Source organism: Stegodyphus dumicola, chromosome X1, assembly GCF_044657685.1.
Source record: "Stegodyphus dumicola isolate Sdum_Otavi_A_Nest chromosome X1, ASM4465768v1".
NCBI classification, from domain to species: Eukaryota; Metazoa; Arthropoda; class Arachnida; order Araneae; family Eresidae; genus Stegodyphus; species Stegodyphus dumicola.
Genome location: NC_140780.1, coordinates 179542853 through 179568413, shown reverse-complemented (window position 1 = coordinate 179568413; position 25561 = coordinate 179542853). Strand labels below are relative to the sequence as shown.

The window sequence follows — 25561 nt, the reverse complement described above, 5'->3', positions numbered from 1 at the left end:
GACAAGACAGTACCAATACGGTTCCTGCCGAGTCTGAACATACCACCGAATGAACGATGGTTCTAGTCTTGTGAATACTGATTTTATACCCCCGATATCGAGGCCGCCTAGGTACAGATCCTAATCAGCACGCAAGACACTTCTGTTCACAAGAAACTAGTGTTACCAGAAGATAATTCTCTTCCTTCATGTTTTTCAGAAAAGCTGGCTCATTTCACATGTTATCTAACCACTCCGATATTTTTTTGGAGGGGGAGAAAGATTACTTCAAAATATAAAAGTAATTTTTTCGTGTTTTTTTAATTTTCGCAGATTTATGTGCTGAGTGCTGATATAGCTATCAAATAGGGGTCGTTAACCCTATAAGCTTTTTCCTTAGAATTTCAAGTCATTTGTTCAGATCCATGCCTCCTTTCCCTCCCAAAATTGGAAAATTTCGGATGAAGTATTACTAGTGAGTTAAGAATTTCGCCATTAACCTTTACACTTCGAATAACATCCTTGTGGTCTATTTCCGTTACACTAACTGGCGGATCTTTTCGTATAGTGTGTGGTTCAAACTTATGTGGGAAACATTAAAAGACCTTTAAAAAAGATTGTTCACTAATTATCTTAAGTTCATAGGACTTTACTTCTTCGTTACCGCGTGCCTTCGTCGTGTGATGGGAAATACGCTCGACTAGCATCGAGAGGCCCACAGATCGAATCCCGGCTGGTCATTTGCAGTAGCCCTTATCTCTCCATTTTAATTTAGCTGTTTGCCTTTTCTGCCGTAAAAATAGACTTTGCTTATAATAAATATCTCTAAATTGTGTTATAACTATCTAGATGTTCGTCCGGATGGTGTTGGGTCATAAAGACTGAAAGGTACAAAGGGTGAGTGACAACTCAAAATGAAGCAGCTTTGAAAGCTAAAGAACATATTTGCTAATTTTGACGTAGCTGAAGCAGAAGTTCTGCATTGGCCATGTCAGATTAATAAGTTCAGTTGTCGAATGCATGTGAACGAGCTAAAGATGAAGATGGGGAGGTACCAGAAATTTTAAATCAACGAACAGTTTAACAGAGACTATAACTCTTTAGTCAATATAGCATTGCCTCAAAATTCTAAGTCATCTCTTTATAAAATACGGAGGGTACAAGGTTCCTCGTTCAAAGCAAATATTGCTAATGATGTAATTGTTTGTAACGATTTTGCCAGCTTTCGTTTGCTCGACAGCAAATATATAGACAGAATTCTCATCTTTAGTATTGAAAATGGAAGACATGTTTTGAAATGTTTTTTCGATTGATAGAACATTTAAAGGCAGTTGTAAGCAATTTTATTGTATTATACGCAAATTTTTGCAGGTAAATGGAGGTGCTGTGGGTATCTGCTTATAACGATGAATGAGCTATTCATTTTCACGGGAACAGCTCTTCAATCTAGAAAGTTAAATATTGACATAAAACTTGAGGTTATTTTTCATACTGCAGGTCTAAAATAGTACAATAAATCTCTTCGAAAGGCCTCAGTTGTGTTGGCAATACTTTTAAGAATCAGGGAAAAGACCTTAGCATTACGAGAAACAGTTGTATTGTTAACAGATACTGATATGGTTGACGATATGAGAATTATGATGTTTCAATTAATGTCTAAGCTCCGCGATAGCAGTGGTTCCTATTGCATTCACATTACTCTTTGAAAGCAATCATATTACTACTGCTTTGTCATTAATGTGTGAATTCTGTTGTTGGTATTGTTGTGACTTATCTCACTTGTCTAACAGCAACATCAGAACAAGCCCACGAAATTCATCGTGGCAAGGAAAGCGAGATTGCGCTTATCGTTAGCAAGAGCCTTGAGCACCATACTGGTGACGGTACCACTTTGTTCAGTTCCGCCCACAATTTTGATGGAGAGCACCTCTGGGGGGACGGTTCCGAGGATCTCCCACCCCTCTTTCTCTCAAAAGGACTTTCGGCATATTTAGAGTGTCCCCAAACCGCACAGACATTATACATTTACAAACATCCTTGCCTTCCCCGGAAGTCGAACCCGGGCTCTTCGGCAGTTCAGTCAGAGTCACTAACCACTATCCCGGTTTCGCGGCGTGAATCCTTGTACCTCTTAATGAAAAGAAATATTTATTTTCACATATTTTCGTTTTCTACCATTAGCAATATATAAAATAAGTGTGTACTTCGTATCCTACAAGAGGGTCCTGATTAAGGTGCTTATAGGGAGACGATTTATTTTATAAATAGAAGATTTACAATATCGATGAGCACCCCGCGTTACTGTAAGTGTAATTTTCTCTTACTTATATATTTTTTTTCTGTTTCCTTTTCTAGTATAACTTTGTGTGCTTAAGAATAAGCCCTAAAATACATACATCTATGTTACTTTGCTGGTAAAGCATTTTGTTTATAAAAGAAAAGGAAAATTTTACAATTGGTTTTGTAACTGCGCAGGATTAGTGTAATTCAAGGGTAAGCTGTCATCTTGTTTTCCCCCCAATATTATAATAAAAATACTGATGTTGCAAAGAGGAAGGAGTTATTAAAATATATTTTCAGTGTTGCAAACTGCATCTATATTTATATTACTCGAATTTACGATAAGCACTTTTTAGAATAGATTAAACTATAAAGATATCCTAAGCGGGTTGGGAGGAGGCGGATTGGCGAAAGCGAAAAGCGAATTGGGGGAGGGACAGATTTTATTCTATCTTTATAAGGAATAAGCACTGTGAGGTTTTTTTTTTTTTTTTTTTTTAGCCATCTCAGATAGAGATAAGACTTATTCCTTTTGGTTAGTAGATAAAGGTGTTAGAGGGAACTTACTGTTTGTCCTCTGTATGTGTTCTAGAAGTCCAACAAGATGTTCAGTCTAGTAGTTTGAGATAACATATCTATAATTTATGATGGCTAAAGTAAAGATATAAGGTAGCGATGGATTTATATAAAGTGTATGAACTTCTTGGTGATATGATTAGATATGATCGGAAAAGCAAAGAGAAAAACAAGTTGTAGCTTTATATACATATTATATTAATTAAATTAAAAAATTTTTCCGTAAATTATCGGGAGAATAGGAAAAATCGAAAGTAATATATTACCTACATTAGTAAAAAAAAAAAAAAATGATTCAACAGAATTTAGAAAGGGCTGGAATAGTCGAGCCCAGGATTTTCTTTTCTGCCACTGAAAGCCCTTTCTGAGGGTAACTGGTTGGTATTTACACATAAGAAAATTCACTGAAATTGAACTTGTAAAAACATTAAGGCGAATTTCGTAGGTTTACTTACTTGGCCAATAGTAGACTGAAGAGTAGTGAAATTGAATATTGAGACTCTCGATTCATAATATAGATTTATTTTTATATATTTTTTCAAGTTATAAACTGATATGCAACTTCGTGGACTGTACGTGTAAATAATTAGAAATAATAACCTACTGATTCGAACAAAAATTTCAAATATCTTATAATTCGCTACGTAGTCAAAGAAGCAGGAGCGATGGCGATTTCTGCTTGGCCAGAAAAAAAAAAAAGAAAAAAAAAATGGTGGCGAAAATTACAACTTATGATTTTAAAGACGAATTTCTGTTTAAACTCAGAAGATTGATCTGATGACGCTTACCCAGATGTCTTTTAAATAGAAAACTCAAATTTCTTTAATTTTCCTGGTAGATGTAAAAATGTAAAACTGAATTTTACAACTACGAACTTCAGAGAAGAATCTGAATGTAAATTTAAAACACAGATTTAGCGTATATCACTCATTTTATTCGAGTCTCTAGGTTCAGGCTCCTTTCTGTGAAGCGAAAAGGAATTTGAAAAATTAACAATTCTGGATTTAATGTCTGAGTTGCCGCGGAGTAGACATTCTTTTCCTTTTTTCTGGCTTCCCTCTAGAAAAGGCATTGAAAAGACAGCTGCGAATTTTCTTGTAAACTTAAGACGGGGGAGAAAGCAATAAGACACCAAGCAGTTTAAAGAGAAAGCTAAGCTTTTCATTGGCCTGTTAGGAAATCCAATAATAGAATTTGCAAAATACTTAGATGCAGATTCAATAAAGAAAGTAGAGTTTGATCCTTAAAAGAATCCGATGTACTTACTTTTTTTTTCATCAAATATACTGCATGGAATAAAAATATTTACAATGTCATCCAACGGAGAACTTCTGAGACTTTTTCCTTTTTAAATGAAGTAAAATAACCTCACTTGAGGTAAACTCAAAAGAATCTAGCAACTGGTTTTTCTAGATATAAAATTAAACTGAACCTTTGCTAAAGAAAATAAAATTTTACTTATTTTCCGAATTTTTCCATTCTTTTCGTCGTCATTCCACGTTGGATATGACTTGATTCCAGTGATCCAGACCTTTCGAAGCGCTGGTTCTCACCCTCCGCAGCCTTTCGCATTTTAGTCACTGCCGGAATCTCGGAACTTTTCGCCGGAGTTGAGAGCTTTTCCTCGGCTAGACGTTTGACAGGCATAGAATTCCCGGCAGGGAATATAGGCGCGCGGGGACGTTGGAATTTCCTTGGAGTCTCAAAGGCTTGTTCCTTAGCCGTCTCGAACGTGGGTTCTTCAACGTGCTTTGGTCCGCTGCTGGAAATTTCCTCCGGAGTTTTTGCATACATTGGCTTTTCTTCGGTAGTTCGCGTCGCCTCCTGGATTCATTGCGTCTTAGCCCTCGTGGCCTTTCTTGCTTTTGTTTACTTCCTTCTTTCCTGTTCTTCTGTATTTACAATGCCTTTCTGTTTGTAGATCGCACTTGTACTTCAATAGGTATCTGCTCACCGTTGCTGCTTCTCATGGCATTAGCGTTATCCTCTTGAGTTTCCGGTAAAATATCTTTAAAAATCTCCATTTTAATCCGTTCATAATATGGTATAATTGGATCCATATTTGCAACTGTTTGTTCCCCATTTTTTCTTTCAAATACACCACGGCTTCCCTAATTCTTTCAATTACATATGCGCCTTGAAATCGAGGGCAAAATTTACCTATTCGTTCTTCGCCTGCCGATGATAAAGAATGTTTGATTTTAAAAAACGTAATCTCCTACTTTATAATTGGCTTTCTTCCGATTCCGGACGTAGTATATTTTCTGTTTCTCCCTTCCCATGTTTGAATTGTTAACTGCTTCATCTATCATCTTTTAGATATCTTTTATTTGGAATTCCGGGACAATTTTATGTACAAAAAATAATTTGTCCAGTGAAGCAATTAACTTTCGGCCTAAAAATAGCTCAAATGGAGTTTTCTCCGTTATATCGTGCTTCGCCGTTGTTAATGCATACGTTGGAATTACCTCCATTGACCCCGCTATCCCAGCTCTTATGATAGTTTTTCACATAGCAACGTATGATTTTAATTACGCTCATATTCACCTGCTGCGATGTGTTTGATTGCGGCCATTAAGGTACCATTTTGAGGTGGCGTATGACAAGTTCTGCGCATAGCTCTTCAAATACTTGGCTAACAAATTGCTTGCAGAAATCAATTTTAACGAAGCTCCGTATTTTAAGACAAATTTATTTAAAAACAAATCTGCAACTGTTTTAGCTGAGACTTTTCCGAAGGGGATTATTTTAACCCATTTAGAAAAATAGTCGGCGATAGCAAATAAATATCTATTTTTGTCGATTTTGCTGCGAAGATGTGGGCTCAACAAATTGATAGCAGCCAATTTATTAGGAAATGTTTCTTTTATATTTTTTAAGTTTAAATATAATTAACGTCGTTATTTAACTGACAAGTATGGCACGACCTGACTTACGCACTTACGAACCTTTGTAATGGCGGAAAATGCACCGCCTCACGAACTCGTTGTACTCATTTTCTGATTCCAGGGTGGACAGACATGGGTAATCATGTTTGTAATTTAGAATATTTAACTTGCTTGTCAGAAATGCTGGGATGACCGGACTAAGCTGGTAATTTTGAATTGTGGTTTTCGAATAAAATAAAAATTTATCAATAAGTTTCTAATTGTTGGTTGTGTTTCTTATCGCCCTAATGTCCACGTGTTCAAAATAATCTGGATCCTTCAAATAATAACAAATATTTTTAAATTCGAGATCCTTTGCAATTCTTTTATAATAGTTTACTTCTTTATAACTCATTTGAATATACGTGCGATAGCTTACTAACATTCTGGCAAGAAAGTGTGGGTTGAAAACGAGAATCAAAGGAAAGTGGCTTTAAAGTAAAAATTAACTGTTAGATAAATTAAATGAATCCCCACAATGTGAATGATTTTATAGCATAACTAATTCGCTTTTTAATACAATCAAACCTTTCTACAGCGAACGCGGTTTATAACGAACCCCTGGATATAACGAGCAAATGTTTTGGTTCCGTCCAGTTTCCTATCTCTTTAAAGAAAGTAGTAGTAAACCACCAATTCTATAAAAATTGGATATAACTTATTATACGGAAATTTTATAGTTTTTTCAGAATTCCTGCAAGTTTTAATTTCAAAATTATTAACACTTAAAATTTATGATGTTTGGACTTATTAGGATAACGAAAAACTTTTTTACGTTACTGTTCTCTTATCTTCTTTTTATCCAAAATCATTTTCCCGGTGTTTTAAACCCAGTCCTATATTATAAAAGGCGAATGTGTGTGCCACGGACACATTCAGTTGATCAAGGTCAAAGAAATTCTCCTGTTCCCTTCCTTCTCCCCGCAACGTGAAAGCATGGACAAACTATTCCCTATCTGCGGGAGAAAGTGAGTGCTCATTGTTTAGCAATGATTGTGTCATAATTTATTATTACGTTTCAGTTGAAGCAAAGGAGAGTTTTCTGCTTCGATTTTTACATTTAATGTAAAGTACTGTACATATGTATTATGTGTACGTTAAGTTTAACAATTTAATTAATCCGCCTGGCTTTAACTGATCCCCTTCGTTTAATCTTTATTTAATATTACTTATTTATTATTTAATTTCGTATAATGTTTGTTTATCTCAAAATGCACTCTTTTGCAAAGAAATCTAAGCACCAAGAAGGACTTTTGCGATCGTGACGAAATTTGGTACGCAAAAACATCTTGATCGAACATGCAAATGATCAGTTTCAAGGCAAATGAACAGGAATTGCGATCATAGCGCGCATTTCTAGTGCGCAATTCGCAAACTATAAAACCAGTAACAGAGGCGGAAATTTTCAAGGAGGTTAGAATAGAAGGAGGGAAGGTTCAACTCAAACGGTGAAGCTTCGCGGCCATCTTCCTGTTATCACCGTGACTTGTGCAAGGAAGTCTGTCATTGCAACATTTTTTTCTTTTCTTTTTGAAGCATGTCAGCTTATATTGCATATGGATGCACAAATAGATTCTCGAAAAAAATTCCGGGCATTATTTTTCACACGTAAGTATTAATTTTCTTTTTTTATGTAATATGACAACTATGTCAAAAAATATCACAATGTCATGTGGTTTTCTTTCCAGATGTGAAAAAAAGGACTTAAAATAGGTTATTTAATATAACTATAATCAAAATATATTAAATACATTTTAATGTTTCTGTTTATAGCTGGTATCTTCGTTCATTAAGATACAATGCTATATGGTAGGATTTAAATTGTATAATTTGAACGTTTTAGTTAATTCGTTTTATAACTTTCATGAAAAGTAAGAAATCAATTGTTACTATTTATTTTAATTGTAAAGGTGTTAAATAAAGCAATGCTTTTCTTTATATATTAATTATTATTCATTTTTTAAGTTAAGATAAACTGTTCTCTTATTACAAATTTTTTGCATAAACTTACAAATTTCTGGGCAGTATAGTGATAAAATTAAGTAAAATATTTACACAATTGAACATGTGGAAAGATGTATCCAAAAACTTATATAAGTGTATTTCTGTAATTCAACTTAATTAAAGGCAGTTTCTTTGAGATTAATAAATATGAAATGCGCATAAACTGAAATCAATGAATTCACATAAATCTGTTTTATTTTATTAAGATTTATTTTCTAACCTAAGCAAGTTCGTGAAATATGCAGAAACATAATTTTTTAAAGGCTTTAATGTTATGTGCATGCATTTACATTTCGAACTATTTCTTAATAATTTGCTGTACATAGTAAATTATGGATATCATCTTTATTACTTTAAAACAAAAATTCAACAATAGCGAGTAATTTCATTATAAATTTAACATATTTTTACTGGAAAATAAATGCACGGAACAGGTTAGAAACACGTACATGTCACTGCCGTAATGCAATGTTTTGAAGTCACAAACATGGACGCCGCTTGTTCGGCGGAGTTTCATTCCCCGATAGTGGAGGAAACCGCGAACCCTCCCTCCTTCTATTCTAACCTCCTTGGAAATTTTATCTTTTTTTGTTGTTGCCACTGTAATTCTGTAAAGAAGCATCTAAAGATGCCATTACACGATGATATCAAAGACCTTACAGACAACTAAATGATTTCGAAAGTGGTCGCACTGTAGGGCTGCGTGAAGCTGGGTGGTCATACCGAGCAATTGGCCGCCAACTGCAGCGTACAGACACTGCTGTTGACAGCAGTGGTTGCTACAAGGAAATTGCCGACGAAATGAAGGCTTGCGAAGGCCAAGGAGCACAAATGCGAGGCAAGATAGGATGATTGTTCGCCAGGCCCGAACCGCCCCAAAGGTATCATTGTCGACTATTCAACGCACTACCAGCCACATCTATACCTCCCGTGGTACCGTCCACCATCTCACGGCGCTTGTCTGAGGCGGGGTTACGCTCATAGAGGACTTTAAGACGTTTGTCTATGACCCCACAACATGGGCGGAGTCGTCTGGAGTGGTGTCACAGCCGCTGGCATCCTATAGGGTTCAGCGATGAATCCCGCTTCACTCTTGAAGCAGATGACCACCATGTTCGTCTGCTTTACTCTTGAAGCAGATGACCGCCGTGTTCGTGTCTGGAGAGGACGGGGCCAGCGGTCCCAATCAGCCTTTGTTTTACAAAGGCATACAGCCATAACCGCCATTGTGATGATGTGGGGCGTTATTCTTATGACAGCAAGTCATCTTTAGTCACCCTTTGTACATCTTTAACAGCTCAACGATATGTTGATAGCATCCTGCGGCCGGTTGCATTACCCTTCATGGCACGTCATCCTGGGGCCATTTTCCAACAAGATAATGCCAGGCCACATACCGCTCGCATATCTCTGGACTGTCTCCGTGCGGTTGATACTCTTCCTTGGCCAGCAAGGTCACCAGACCTTTCGCCAATCGAGCATGTCTTGGACATGGTAGGCCGCCAGATTCGGGCATCACAAAATATCGCATATCTGGAGCGACAACTGATGAGTAGTGCCTGACAGAATGTGTCGCAAGATGACATTAGAAACCTATACCACTCGTGGCCTCTATGACTTAAAGCTATGTTCCCCAACCTTTTTATCACCGCGGACCGGTCAACGTTTGATAATTTTACCGCGGCCCGCTGGGGGAGTTGATTGTTTATATTTTAGGTTATTTTGATTTATTAATTTTAATTTAATTATATTTAAACATGCTTTCTAAATAAAATACAGTTACACCGAAAAATAAATATAAATTGATTTAACATTTTAACTTACTAGAACGTTAAATCAATGAGAACCCTGAGTTACAGTTATGATGATTGATTTTTTTTTAATTAAAACTAATTGAAAGAGAAAATAGTTGCAGTGGTTTTGTGCTTTTTTTTTTTTTTTTAAATTGTCACTACGTTCGGGAGCCCCTTTTTTTAAATAAATAAAATTTTAATGAAACACAGATGTTTTTAATTTGGAGTATAAACCTAGGAATTTAAATTCAGATTCAATGAAATGGGCGGCCCGGTACCATTTGATCCACGGAACGGTACCGGTGTGCGGACCGGGGGTTGGGGACCACTGACTTAAAGTATGCATTGCCGCCAGAGGTGGTTCGACCAACTACTAATTTGAACGCTCAATGGGTGATTGTGAGCCGTGAACAGGTACTATGAGCTTGATTTTTTAATCATTTTATTATCTGTGAATGAGCTATACACATATTCAGTTTCATCAAAAACAACCACTTCCTTCATGGTGCTTCGATTTTTTTGCAAAATAGTGTATATACACAATTTTAAAGTTAGATTTGTTCTCTACTTTTTAATTCTCCCATTTTGATTTTCATGTATGTAATACCGTAGCGAGCTTCACGCGTTCGCTTATTCGATTCGTTAGAGAATTGGGGGCTTACTAGTAAGCATATGTCATAATGTGTAAGTAAAATGATTATTCATAGTAATAAATGCATATTTTAGATAGAAATATGTATCTCGATGAAAGGATCTGAACCATAATTTTTATGCTTGTAATTTTTCGTGTAAAATTATTAACATAGGGCGAAATTGAAAGATAAATTTTATAATTTCACATAATCATTGCGATTGACTTTAATATGATTTTTTGAAAATTACAGTTATCACTCATTTCTTTTAGTTGATATGTTAATGATCATCAGTTTTTTTCCGGGGGGGGTGATTAATCAGTCAATTTTTAAACTTTTTTGAGATAATTTTTTTCTTATCTACGGATAAAGCATACCAAATTTTCAATTCTTTGGAGTGCGATATCGGAGTTTACTTTTTAATTTTTATGTATTTATCTTCAATTACATTTCATTTAATATGTATTTACCATTTAATACTTTTTTTAAGCGGAAAATTATTACCATTATTTCCGTTTCTGATAACGGAGGGAGAAATTTAGGAAATCATTGAAGCACGCCTATGTTTCGCAAAGCCATTCATTTAAAAGAACGTACAGCTTACTACGTACAGCTTACTTGCTAGGTTTTATATTGTGTTCATTTCAACATTACAGGCTCAACTTTTTCTCCCGACTAATTTTCGAATCACTTACGATTAGTTATATTTTCGAGTGCAATATTGAATATCTATTCCTTCTAAAGCTTTTTTTCTTTCTTTCTTTAGGAATTGAAAATTTGGATAGTGGTGTTGGAGTCTATGCACCAGACGCAGAAGCATATACACTTTTTGCTGACCTTTTCAATCCTATCATTGAAGAATATCATGTAGGTTTCGGCCCAAAGGATAAGCATCCTCCTAAAGATTTTGGAAATGTTAACAACCTCGTGAACTTGGATCCCAAAGGCGAATTTGTTATTTCTACTAGAGTTAGATGCGGTCGAAGTTTAGAAGGATACCCATTCAATCCGTGTCTAACTGAGCAGGTGAGTAATTACTTCCCAAATTAGGACAGATTTCAAGCAATTATTTATTCCTGTCTTTTGTTTATCAGAATATTTAATTTTTTAGACCCCCAATTCCACCCCGTGTTCCTAACGTTTTTCAACCCGGCGTCATGTCTGACGCGTCGGCAAAGATCTTGGCACTCAGAATAAGCCGCCTTTTGGCACATCGCGAGATTATAAATCAGTTCTGGCTGCGTTAACAATTAATTGGGCGATAATTTAACCAAGGAATTAGAATATTACATACGCTGTGAACGGGAGGGGAGATTTAGGTTGAATACTAAACTGGATACGATGTCTTCTCCAGTTTATCCATTCATAGATGTAGTGCTAGGATTTCAAGAAGTGAAAGACAAAAAACAGAGGAAGTTTTACGTGACTTTGACGCGTCATTACATATAGGGTGTTACAAAAGTGTGAATGTGCCAATTTTCATTACGTTAATGTTACGAATCATGACTACCTATCATTAGTTAACCAGTGATAAGATATGTAAGTTAGACTTTACAAATGGCCCTCCGAGAAAGTTATGCAGGAATTATTTTTTATCTGTGCCAGTTCTGTCAGCATTCAGCTACTTTCCCTTTTCATTATGATTTAGGGTTGTCCTTGAAGAACTGATATGGCAGTAGGATTTAATGAGTGGCGTTGATTCTACAAAGGAAACATGCACCTGTTTATTTCGAAGAGGAATGTTTATCCATATTATACAGTTTTGTTCTTATTAATGCATTTCAACTTTTACTGATATCTCAACATGGTTTTCATTAGTGTGCATTGACTTTCTACGTCTCCGCTTCGCTGACGCAAATGGCGTAAGAAGAATAATTTTCCATTATTTCGTTGATTTCTTAAAATCTTTATTAGAAACTCAATATAGCAGAGAGTGGTTACTTGCATGCATGAGAATAAATAATACACAACATACCTGTTGGGAGTTTGGAACACAAGTAGTTTTATTGGAGTGCACAGTTATAGAAGAATAAAAAACAGTGGCGCCATCTATGGGCCAAGAACATATTTAAAGCTAACCTTTTTTACACTCCCACTTTAGGTTTAAATATCATCCTAATTAAATACATTGAGAAATTACATCAGCACACATACATATAATAAAACATTAAATTATATTGGTCTTCATTTTAAACCCATCATTTTTGCACACATTTCATGTTTTGCACTGTTTACATTTTTTGTCAAAAAGTCTGCAATCATATCATTAGTAGTCTTATATTGTATGTCAATGTGCTGAAGTTTCACAGCTTCTCGCACGAAATGATGTTGTATATCAATATGCTTTGACCTACCATGATACACACTATTTTTGCTGAGATTAATAGCACTGTTGTTATCGCAGTATAATAATACTGGCTTTGCAGTAATAATCCCAAGTTCTTTAACAATTTTGTTGAGCCATATGGCTTCTTTAGTAGCTGCAGAAAGAGCCATATATTCGGCTTCTGTTGTACTACTTGCAATGGTTGGTTGACGCTTACTACACCATGACACTGCACCACCTCCGATGAGGAAAACATATCCAGTGGTTGATCGTCGATCCCCAGCATCACCTCCATAGTTTGAGTCGCTGTAACCAAGGACATCAGCACTATAGTCCTTTGAACAAGACAATGTAGCATCTGTAGTGGCTCGAAGATACCGACCGCATCATGCGCTTGACAGCATTCCAGTGAACCCTTGCCGGATTATTGGAGAACTGGCTAAGGAAATTCACAGCATAAGTTATATCTGGCCGTGTTGCTTGAGCCGCATAAAGAAGACTCCCAATGGCAGCCTGATAAGGAACAGGTAGCTTTTGTTCCTTAGTAGTTGGTATCTGCAGTTTAGATAACACTTGATTTTTGGTCTAATGGTGTTTTTACGCCACGAGATTCATACATATTATATTTGCAAAGCATACTCTCTACATACTGAGTTTGACTAAGGCTAATGGACCCTTTAGTTCTATCTCGTTCAATTTTAATTCCTAAGCAATAATTTGCTGGTCCCAAGTCTTTCATTTCAAATTTTTCTTTAAGTTGTTGTTTTACCCAATTTTTAAGTTCTATGTTATTACTAAAAATGAGTAAGTCATCAACATAAATAGTAACAATAACAAGATCTTTATTTTCATTTATTTTAATATAGACACAACTATCAAAAGAACTTTTCCCATTCCTCAGTCCCATTTCTATTAAACCCTTTTCTAACAGTTGGTACCATAGTCTACCACTCTGCTTTAAACCTTTAAACCATCTAATGCTTTGTTTAATTTTAGGACCTTTCCCTTTAAGTTTTGCTTGTAAAATTCATTGAAACCGTCTGGAATTTTCATATAAATGTCTTCATTTAGAGTTCCCTGTACAAAAGCCATTACAGCATCCATTTGGTCAATTTCCCAATCATATATAGCTGCATAAGCTAATAAAACTCTTAATGTTACGTATCGGACAACTGGTGCAAATGTTTCAGTATAATCTATTCCCTCAATCTGAGAATAGCCCTTAGCAACTAAACGTGTTTTATATCTTTCAATCTTGCCTGCTGAATTAAATTTAATTTTGAAAACCCATTTACAATCTACAATGTTCTTATCATAAGGTTTATCTATTATTTCCCATGTTTTGTTTTTAATATGGCCTAATATAGTCTCACATATAGAATCCTTCCAATGGTTTGCATCATTGCCCCTTAATGCTTCATCAATGGTTTTCGGTTCAGAATACACACCATTTGTTGCTGCTGCCAAAGGTTTAACAAAGCACATTCGATCTAAATTTGGCATTGGCATTTCTGGCATCCCGTGTGTGTCAAAGTCCTGATAACTATTTGGGAATCTAAGTTTTCTGTTTCTAGTCAACATAGGTAGCTCATCACCTACACTACTGTTATCATGGCTATCAATTTGAGCAGTATTATGTTCATCGTGATTAGAATTAATACTAGTATTAACTAATTCATGATCAGACTGAGTATTATCATTAACCATCCCTTCCAATTCACCGTTCTGATCATCAGCTATCGCATTCTCAGTATCTGAAAATGTCGTAATCACGCTCCCACTGAATGAGGATTCATCATAGAATTTTGGCATATTACTTGCCTTTTTGTAGTACATTTTATTTTCCAAAAATTGTACATCTCGTGCATTTATTATTTCATAAGTTTTGGGATCTATTAATCGATAGCCTTTTCTATCCTGACAGTACCCAACAAGCATTAATTCCTTTGCTTTTATATCCCACTTTTTACGTTTTTGTTTTGGAATGTGAGCAAATGCACGACATCCAAATACTCTCAAGTATTCTAAATTTGGCTTATCCCCATACCATTTTTCATAAGGGGTCATACCTGCAACTGCAATAGTTGGAGATATATTTTTACAGTGATTTGCAGTTTGCACTGCTTCAGCCCAATAATTTTGATCAAGGTGAGCATCCACCAACATTGATCGTGCTCGCTCTACAAGAGTTCTGTAACTACGTTCAGCTACACCCATTTGCTCTGGTGTAAATGGAATAGATTTTTGATGCTGAATTCCATTTGATGCTAAATAGTTATCCATCTCATTGTTTACATACTCAGTACCATTATCTGAGTGTAAGATTTTGATTGATTTGCCAGTTTGCCTTTTAACAAATGCTTGAAATATTTTGAATTTTTCAAAAACTTCAGATTTATTTTTCAAAAAATAAACAAAAGTCATTCGCGACAAATCATCAATAAAACTAATAAAGTAGCAAGAACCACCAATTGATGTAACATTCATAGGCCCACACAGGTCACTGTGTACTATGCCTAATAACTCTTTTGCACGCTTAGCTTTTCCCTTGGGAAATGGTTGTCTATGCATTTTGCCTTTAATGCATGACACACAATTTAACAATTTTCCATTAAATGTAAAATCTTCGATCATATCTTTTAATCTGGTCATTCCTCCTTCACTTAAATGGCCCACTCTTTTATGTAATAATTCATTTGAAATATTTTTAGCAGTAATTAAAGCCCACTCATTACATAAATTAAGAGAATACAAATTATCTCCCATACCTGTTCCAGTAGCAACTAAATGTTTACCATCATACACAAAACATCTTTCACTTGTAAAAGTACTAACCATTCCAAATACTTTATTTAAATACTTAATGGACAGCAAATTTGCTGTTAACTTTGGAACGTGTAAAACATTACTAAAAGTTACAGACTCCCTTTTTTTATTTCTAGATAAGAGGAAAGTTATTTTACCCTTACCCTCTACTTCTATTACTGAACTTCCTGTTTTTATTTGATGAATACTAGCATTCTGATAATCATCTAATAATTCTGTATGTGGAGTCATGTGGTAAGAAGCACAAGAATCCATGTACCAAATATTGGGATGTGGATTAGAATTAGCTACACTAATTTCCACTACATAAGCTTCTTCCCCTTTTTTATGTTTTAATCCAACATTAGACTTTTTGTTAAACTTGTTTTCATTATATCTATCCTTTTTGAGAGGTGACTTCTGACAATCGGAGCTTTTGTGGCCAAACAAATTGCATTTAAAACATTTTCCTTTAAAGTAACTTTTGCTTCCGATATTTTTATTAACAAATGCATATTCCTTACTTTCATTGACTAGGGGTTTTGAATCTTCGGCTAACAAGCGATTTTTAACATTGTCAACTGTTATTGCCTCACCACAATTTTTCAAAGCCATTATAAGAGGTTCAAACCTATCAGGTAAATTAGCTAAAATTATTCCTGCAATTAATTCTTCATCAGGTTTAACACCAGTAGATTTTAACTGCTGATAAGATGAAATGGCCCTATGTAAATAGTCAGACATATCCTTACAATCAGTATAACGGGTATTCACTAATGTTTTAATTATTGAAACCTTTCTTGTGATTCCCTTATCCTCATGTGTTTCAGCTAATACTTTCCAAGCTTCCTTTCCACTTGTTAAATCCCTTATATCATTGAAAATAATTTCACTTACCCCTTCAACTATATATGACAAAGCTTTGGTATCCTTTACTGGATCTTCTTTTGTACCCTCTACATAAGCCCATATATCTAATTTAATAAGATGCATTTTCATGGAAAATTTCCAATCCATGTAATTTTCCCTTCCACTCAATTGTTTATGACTAAATGAACCTTCTCCCCCTGGCATTTTTCCTTTTTTAACTTTAATCAACAAGAGACAAAAAAATTATAATTTGAGATAAATTCAAATAAATTTTCTATTGAATTAATTTTATTCTCAAAGAAACATTTGCCCAAATAATTAACAGTCAAAAATATTTGTACTAGTTAAGCTTTTGCAACCATGTGCTTTGGCTAACCCTAACATAACCATGTGGTCAATTTTGGTTAAAGTAATTCTAAAAATTTACAAATAGAATTGAATAAACAAACTAACTTAACTAGTTACTAGATTATTTATCCTCATTTCTTAATCTGGCCTGGGCCCATAACCTATTAGAAACTCAATGTAGCAGAGAGTTACTTGCATGCATGAGAATAAATAATACACAACATACCTGTTGGGAGTTTGGAACACAAGTAAAGTTTTATTGGAGTGCACAGTTACAGAAGAATAAAAAACAGTGGCGCCATCTATGGGCCAAGAACATATTTAAAGCTAACCTTTTTTACAATCTTTCAGTTCTTTCTCTTAACATATTGTGTTTTTTCTTCATCAGATTGTGTTTCAGTTTTTTTCTGGTTGTGTTTGACTGATGTAAAATTTTTCAACGTTTTATATCTCGCCTTTCCTCACCAGTCATATGACATCACCAATCATGGCATGGATTAGTCTCGAAATGACGCAGAGCAGAAAAAGTTATTACAGTTTTTAGAATAGAGGGAAAATAGCCAAATTAAAACAAAGCATAAAGGGGCTATTGCTAATTTAAATTTCAATTCGTATTTACATACTTTTTAACTTTCTCTCCTTCAAGAAGAAAGAAGCATAGCGACAGAAAAGCTTTAAATAAAGCGTCAAAACAGTAGCAAAGAAAGAGAAATGTAAATCATAAAATTTTGACCTACATAATTAATTAAATAATTGTAAAATATGATTTTTTAATGTAAGATTTTTTTTAATAAATTTAATTTTTTGAGTTCTATTAAATTTTTCAGTATTTCAGACCAAAAGTCTTTCTGTTTTAGAGTCCACATAATCATAATTCTCTAGGGAAGGTTTTTTTTTCCTTTGTTTTCACAGAGTATCACAAATAAAACTTTTACATAATCATTACTTATTCTAATTAACTGTAACACATATAAAAGTTTATGATGCTAATTTTCATATTGATAAATTATATTTTAACATCTTAAATGCAGAAATTATGGTTTCACTGCCGTTATCTTTCATTGGCAGTTTGTTATTTTACCAAACTGGAAGGCCCCACAATACTTCTAAATAAACATTTCCGTCAATAGGCATATCCACTTGAACTAATTATTGTGTTTGTTCTGAATCATAGCCAAGGAATGCTATGGCAGTTACTTGAAAATGCCTTGAAAGTTTTTCGCTTTGAAATTTCTAATTCAATAGCTTTATAAGTGTACTTTATCGTCACGAGACTTTTATGAGATTGGGATTGCTTTACCAAAATTCCTAGATTTAAATATGAAATTTTCGTTGTACAGACTCCGATATAATGTGCTTAGTTAACACTGATTTATTCAGTTTAATTGAAGCAGAAAACTGTTCTTTTTCTCTTGGCTATTGGGATTTAATTAATTTTCTGCAGTATTCTTGAAGTAATATAATTATTTTTATCTAATATTTCTTCTTATATTCTTAGATGGTTTAGCCAAACACCATTTCGAAGAATCTATCTAGAAGGTGTTCGCTTAGCACCAGAGCTGTCTTCAGCAAAACTAACCATTTATTTTCTCACACATCGCAAGAACATATACTTCCCTTCGATGTAAAACCTGTAGGTAAAACGTAATTTCTTACCTCCATGATTATTTATTCTTACCTCCATGAAATAAAACGATACCAGATACAGCTGTCAAAGCGGAGAGGATGAATGCAAGTGGGCAATATTCTTTCTCTCAAATCACTTCTAAACTCCCCACCCTTCAACGGAGGAGACACCCAAGAGACTCCTGGATGCCCCGAGAGTCGCCTTCAGTCTGTTGGCAGTAAGATGTGGCTATTTGTGAAAACCAGCTTTATCCAATATTGCATATTCTGCGAGTACTGAATTGGTAGAAAAAGCCGGGAAAATGGTTGCCACGAGTTCTTTTTTGTTTATTTATTTTTTAATATTTATTTGTAGACAGTTAGTAATAGCGAAAACTTCTGCTTGGAAAACAGTGGAAAAGAAATTAATTCTGGGTAATACATCATGTACTCCCAGTCTAGAGAGGCTGCCTTTCTTTGATCCATCTGTGAACCAAATTAGATCATCGGTTTTTAAATTGGCCATGTTATTCCATTCATCCCTAGCAGAAAAAACTACCTCGAATGGCATATCAAACACGTAAGTTATTCCCATGATGTCTGAAGTAATCAGGAGAGTAGAATCATGAATTTTCTTAGTAATACTGATATGACTTTTAGCAGTAGGCTTGTCATACCACTGATTTTGCAGCACCATTTCTATACGCAGTCATTCTAGCAATACTGCAAATGAAGATGTGCAAGGGAGTCGGATCTAATATAATCTCCAATACTCTGTTAGGTACTGAGGGCATTGCGTCTGTGATACATGGGCAGGCCAATATTTGCAGTCTTCCTAGACTGTCCTCACAATTTTCTGCTCCACCTTGCACCACCAGATTACAGAGGCATAAGTAATAATAGATCTTATAATTGCAGTATACATCCAAGACATCATTTTTGGTTGTAAAACCCCAGTTTTTACCAAACATACGTCTGCACGTCATGATGCATTTCTTCGCTTGATTAATTTTATAATCTACATGTTTATTCTAGGTGAGCTTTTGGTTAAGGTATAATTCTAAATACTTCACCTCAGAGGTCATGTTGATCTGGACGTCAAATAGTTCTGGAATAAATAAAAAAAAAAAAAAAAAAAGAAACATCCCATTTTCTTTTACATGTGAATGGCACACGACTGGTTTTCTGTGGACTCACTTTAAGATCCCTCTCTATGCACCATTTACTTACATAACTGAATGCGTTTTGTATAAGTTGACAAGTAATGTTAAAATCTTTATCAAGGATGTGTATAACAATGTCATCTGCATAGCCTTGTGTGTAGTATCCTATGTCATTTAGGTGTTTGATGAGTCTATTTACTAGTACGTTCCAAAGTAAAGGTGATAGAACACCTCCTTGTGGACAGCCTCTGGTAATCTTTTTCTAAAGTGCTTCATCAAAGATATTCATTTGAATAAATCTATCCAAAAAGAGGGTCTCAATCCATATATATAAAATATGGTTAATCCCCGTGTCCCTTAAACTTTAGGGATGGACAGATGTGGAGTATTATGAAAGGCACCCTATATGTCAAGAAAGATGGCCAAGACAATTTCCTTTCTACCCAGAGTGTCTTTAATCTTAGAAACAAGCTGATGTAATGCTGTTTCTGTAGATTTACCAGATTGATAGGCAAATTGTAGGTTATACAAGGGATTGTAATTACCCAGGTATTCTCTAATATGCCTATCAATAAGTTTCTCCATAACTTTAAGAAAAAATGAAGTAAGATTGGTAGGTATGAAGGGTTTAGCCTGATCATAGTCATTTTTGCCTCCCAGTCTTCTTCGGAATGTATCCCAGTGCCAGGCTAGCTCTATAAATTCTAGCCTGCACTAGGTTAAATTCAGGGTTAATTTCTTAAAAAGAGTCATTATGCGTTTCTGGATAAGCAGAAAGATATGCACTCTTTTTTTTCAGATATATTGAATATTCAAGGTTAAAGAAACTTTTAAGTTAACTGATTGAAACCGTTTTAAAGGAGAGTATAGAAATTTCATTTTATAGATTAGACTATAACGTAAAGTAACTTTACAGTCATAGGAAAAAAAAAAAAAGATAAGAAATAATGGTTTTCAAACTCAAAAAAATTTTCATGACTTTATATGTTCATGTATGTGTTACCCATATCGAAAATCGATTTAAAACACTTGAAAACGTTAAATATATTCACGGTATACGTAGTTAATACACATGCGCACTTTTATTCATAGCTTTCATTATTTCAAGCAAAATTGATTCGACAGTTATTTTGTGAAATGGAATTCGTGTTTTATTTAGTATAATGATTGCTTGCATGCGTATTCGGAATGCAGACTTTCTGAATTTAGATTAGGAATTTATCTCCTTCCTCCTGAAAATGAAACGTCAGCAGTAGAATTCACAAACTTCAACGATAGGAGTAGTCGTAAAAATGCTTCCACAGTAATAATAGTAATAAAAAACTTCAACAATGGTAAGTTACTAGAAAACAGTTAACGGAAAACTTCAACAATAGAATCGCATCTGATTCGGGAAAAGAAAAATGACATTTCACGTTGAATACGGCATATTTCCATAATAAACTTAAAAAAAAAAAATTAAAAAAAAAAAAAAAAAAAAACTTGCTGTAACTAAAATGTGATTATTCATTATTTTTGCTGTTTCAAACACGAAAATACTATATAAAATGTCTTCATTAGCAAACAAACAATATCTCTGACATAATAACGCTTCGCTCTACTAAGGTATAACCTTGTGGAGTATATGTTTAGTAGTGGACCACGTAAGAACGTGCAGTCAATTATCATAAAAACTGTGGAGAATTCTGACATAAGCATATATTTTTTGTCATTGTATAAATCCTCTTTATAAATCTCCTATCATATCGCAAACAAAAAGCTCAAAGGTAGATAAAAAAATTAAATCTTTTAAATTCTTTATGTTCCAATAGTGGATATACTATATACCTGAAATAACTATAATGGGACCAACTGAGGTGGGCCATTCAAATATATGAGATTTGAAGAAGTAAATTATATTTTGCCATATATATCGTCATTAATATAATTCCTAAAACATATGCAGAAAAATAAAATGCTAAATGGGCTGATCCTTTTTTTTTTTTTTTTTAAATTCTGTCGGCTGAAATCTTATTCTATTAATTTTTCTTTTATCCCCCCAACCTTTTTTTTTATAAAAAATGCGCGTTAGCAGTTTCTTTTTTTATTATTATTCCAAGTTGCTTTTGCAATGTCACTGTAAAAATTCTTGGAATAATTAATTATAAGAAAAATACCACTTTCCATAACAAAAGCCATTTTTTTTTAAATCACACTTTATATTGTTTCTTTTTCCTTCTTTAAATTCCAGCAATATATTTTTGTGTATTACTTTTTCTCTTTTAAGAGTGATTATAAGAAATATTTTCCTTACTCACTGTGTATCTACGTGTTGTAATTGTAAAGTACGTTCAGCTTGCTTTCGGAAGATCCCGGAGTTCGAATCACGGCGAGGGCGACTTGCTTTCTCACGTTTCCTGCTGTAAAAGTTCTATACTCTATAAGAGGCGTCCGAATTTCAAAATGTGATGACGATAATTCGTCACCACGAGAATCTGGCAACGCCCTTTAAAGTAGGGGAGAATATAAGGCATTTTTTCCTTCCTTGTCGCATACCTTTGTGGTGTATTTGAAAAGTACGTCCGGCTAGCAGCCGGCAGGTCCGGTGTCCGAATCCCGACGAGGGCATCGCTGATTTTTCATGTTTCATGCTCCGAAATAAATCTAGTGACTCTACTTGGTAAAAATTCAAATTGTACCTTCTACATTTGAAGTATTTCCCGAGTAGTTCCCCTTGTATCATCAGTTTTATCCTCAAATGAATTTAATCGTCCATTCTGAAGTTCAAAGCTCCAACGAAGAAGGAAGGAATACTCGGCCGAAAACTTGTGGCTTTGATTCTCTTCTCCTTTTCTGTTTTTCATCCCCTTTTTCCCCACGAAGCTTTAATACTTCCAATATATGCTTCCTTTTTGTTGAAGCATTTGAGAAGACGTCACAAGTGTAAGAAGCTTCTCTTGCTTTTTTTTTTTTTTTTTTCTTTACCTAATCGGTTTCCACTTTTGGTCCGAAAAGTAATCTCTTGAAAGAAAATAATATATTTTTAGATGATCCAGCAGCTGCCGCCCAGACGGTATAGTGTTTAGGGGAACCTACTGCGATACTGCACGGCCCCAGTTCGAATCCCGGAGAAGTCATGGCTGAAATTGTCAGTCCCTTCATAGGAGGTGACGGTGGCTTTCCTATTAGGAGCTTCCACAATAAATTTACCAGCACTTCCGCCCTTAGTAGTGTCCAAGTCTAAGTCGACCAAGTGCCCGCCAATGGGAAATAAATAGATAAAAATAGATAATTCAGCAGTAACAGCATCTAATAAAACTGTATACAATGCATCGCCAACACTTTCAAATGGTCCTTCTTGCATAGTTGATCCACTTTTTAAAAGATTTAATATTTTCAGTGCTCTCGCTCAACAGGCTCAATTGAGTAATAACTAAAATGATTACTCCGGTAAATATTGTATTTAGCACAAAATATTACCTAAAAACAGGCTCAGCTGAGTAATGTTTACTCCTGTAGATACGGTATTTAACATAAAATATTACCTAAAATTATTTAAATATTCAATGCTTAACGATGTTTTCTTCAAACAACCCATAATAGTTCATATTTCTAGAGAAAATTTGTAACTCGACAGATTACTAAATAAAAATGTTTAAAAGTATAAAAATAGGGATAAATTAAAAATTTATATCTTTTAAAATAATGGAAGTTTGTTTTTTGCCCCACGAATGCATTCTATCTTTTCTTAATAAGTATTAACATATGTAATTAATGAGTGCATTATTTTAAATAGAAAACTATAAACATTGTTTAATTGTGTATTTTCAGCAATACAAGGAAATGGAAGAGAAAGTAAGCAGTACACTCTCAGGTATGACTGGAGAACTTAAGGGTACATATTATCCTCTAACTGGAATGGATAAGGCAACGCAACAGCAGCTTATTGACGACCATTTTCTCTTCAAAGAAGGAGACCGGTAAGTCTGAATTTTTGTCATATGAATAGCAGATGAGTATGATATTTAATTGTTAGTGATACACCGTGTCTTTTCAGAAAATGCTGCAAGGCTATTTCTTGAACGGTTTGTAGTTGATTAGGTTTAAGAAATAAATCAAATAAAGTAAGGCTTATAAAACAGTGGACGTTATCTTCATATAGCACCTTTCAGTTAAAATTACGAAATTCAGACATTGTGAGGGCCCTGTAGATATGGGTGCTGCTCCGATTTAACCCTTTTCCAAATCATTCCTCACAGTTTTATCCCCAGTTTAGTCTGAACAAGAAGTATTTCTTGGCGTTCATTCCCAAATTATCTTTTTTTCTGCACTCGCTCGGATAATTGTAAAGTAAGGAACTTTTATGATGTTTCATCCTCTATTCTTTAAAACCTGTTCAGTTACGTGCTCCATCCTCGGAAAAACAAATTTTAATGGCAGTTGTTATCTTCTTTTTTTGCATTTCAGCTTTTAACATTATATATTATCCTGGCTATGATACGATTTCATTAAAATTCTCTTTGAAAATTTATACAGTATTTTAAAACGCAGAGGGGAAAAAAGCATTAAATTATGATGGCAGGTCTTTCAGATTGAAGCCATTAGTGACAGAGTGGTTAACACCGCTGAATACTGGTACGGTAGGTTTTCTTTGGGTGAAACCTCGGTAATGGACAAGCTGCATGATTGGTTTTCGTGGGTTTTCTCCAATGTTTTCCAGTTTTCCTTAGAAGACCCTTCACGAAGGCATTCCACCCGTTAGGCAAACAGTCTTTTGTGCTTTGCAACATTCAGATAACCAAACCAAAACGTGAAACAGGTTCGTGTAATTAGAAATAAGGAATGGGTTTATCGATTTACCAGTTGTAAAGGAAATGTTCTCATAATAAGCCCAGATGATTAAGGAATTGAATTTTGATACTGAGTAATTTGGTGCTGAATTAAATCTTAATCTGTGGAGTAAACTGTTATAGAGAGATACTGGAATAATATTTTATTTAACTTTTTGTACTAATTTATGGGCATTTGCATATCATTTCAAGCCTGCTTTCATAACTTAATGAACATCAGAGAAAAAAGTTAGCAGCGGAGTTACATAGTATGTGTCTTCACATGTTATTTTTGAACTGTACTAATTTCATTCAGATTTCACATAACGCCGAAAGGGCCGTTTTTAAACCTTTTTTTTTTTTTTGTTGTTACCTTTATTTATTAAATGTTCTTTACACATAAAGCATAAAATTCAATTCAACAGCAATATCTCAAAACAAATTTAAAATTAGCATATCTTTAGAATTTTCGATATATAGTCTTGCGCGCTGGAGATAAAAACATTTTTTTTTCTTTTTTCTTTTCGTACAGTTTTGCCATTGCTTGCTTTGAAATCGTTGACTTTGTCAATCAAAAATTCGTTGAAGTGTTACAAAACATGAAGTCGTTAATAAAACAAATTTCAAATTCCAAATTAGAGCTACCAGATGCACATATTCGGTGGAAGATTAGGTTTTCAAAATTGGATGTCTCTAGGTACCGTTGTGTTATCACAATGCGAGAAACATACATACATTTATGCAGATTCTTCATTATTTAATTAATTTAAATATAACACAGGGGGATAAAATTTGGTGGCAACAATTTTAAAAGTGCACCGACATTTAAAATTTTCAACGCAAAATGACAAAACGAAATTAATAGCCCTTCTGAGCTAACGCCTTTTGGACTAATTAGTAATAAAAGTAACTAGTGCGTATATTATTTTTAAAAGTAGCCCAATTTAGTACAAGCTATGCACTTTTATGTCTTAAAAGATAAATTAAAATTCGTATTCTGCATAAAATGGCAACAGTTTGCAAATTAGTAATATGCCAGGTCACGTGGTTAATTAAACATGTGAAGGGTTTCGGTTTAGTTGATTATGGCAAAGTACACTAGGGCTATCTGCCTATGGGAAGAGATGCTTTCCTGGAAGACTTTCTAAGGGAAACTGGTTTGTAAACACGTTGCACATGGAGAAAACCAGGAAAAGACCCATGCAGTTCGAATCAAAACCAGGTCGGAACTACCAGTGCTAAGTAATTTTACCGCTTGACTGCTGGTGAGCCTCAAGTGGATGGTATACTGGTGAGGGAATTTACCATCCAAAGTGAGATGAGTTACTAAAGATTGGGCCTTGAATGAGAAACCAACTGCCATGTAAGGACACTAATTACGGCCTTTAGAACTAAGCCAGATTTTCCTATACAAAAAATCTTCTTATATGATATTTCAGCTTTGA

At 34.5% G+C, this 25561-nt stretch overlaps 1 protein-coding gene across 2 annotated transcripts in view; it reads left to right on the top strand.

Annotated features, from left to right (window-relative positions):
- Window positions 1-25561, top strand: part of LOC118183098 (arginine kinase Lit v 2-like) — an 85047-nt gene that overhangs the window by 41084 nt on the left and 18402 nt on the right. For both annotated transcript variants that reach the window (XM_085807667.1, XM_085807666.1), the window contains exons 3-4: window positions 10958-11217; window positions 23119-23267. In XM_085807667.1, coding sequence (XP_085663793.1) covers window positions 10958-11217; window positions 23119-23267 — 409 coding nt within the window. The remainder of the gene's footprint in view (window positions 1-10957; window positions 11218-23118; window positions 23268-25561) is intronic.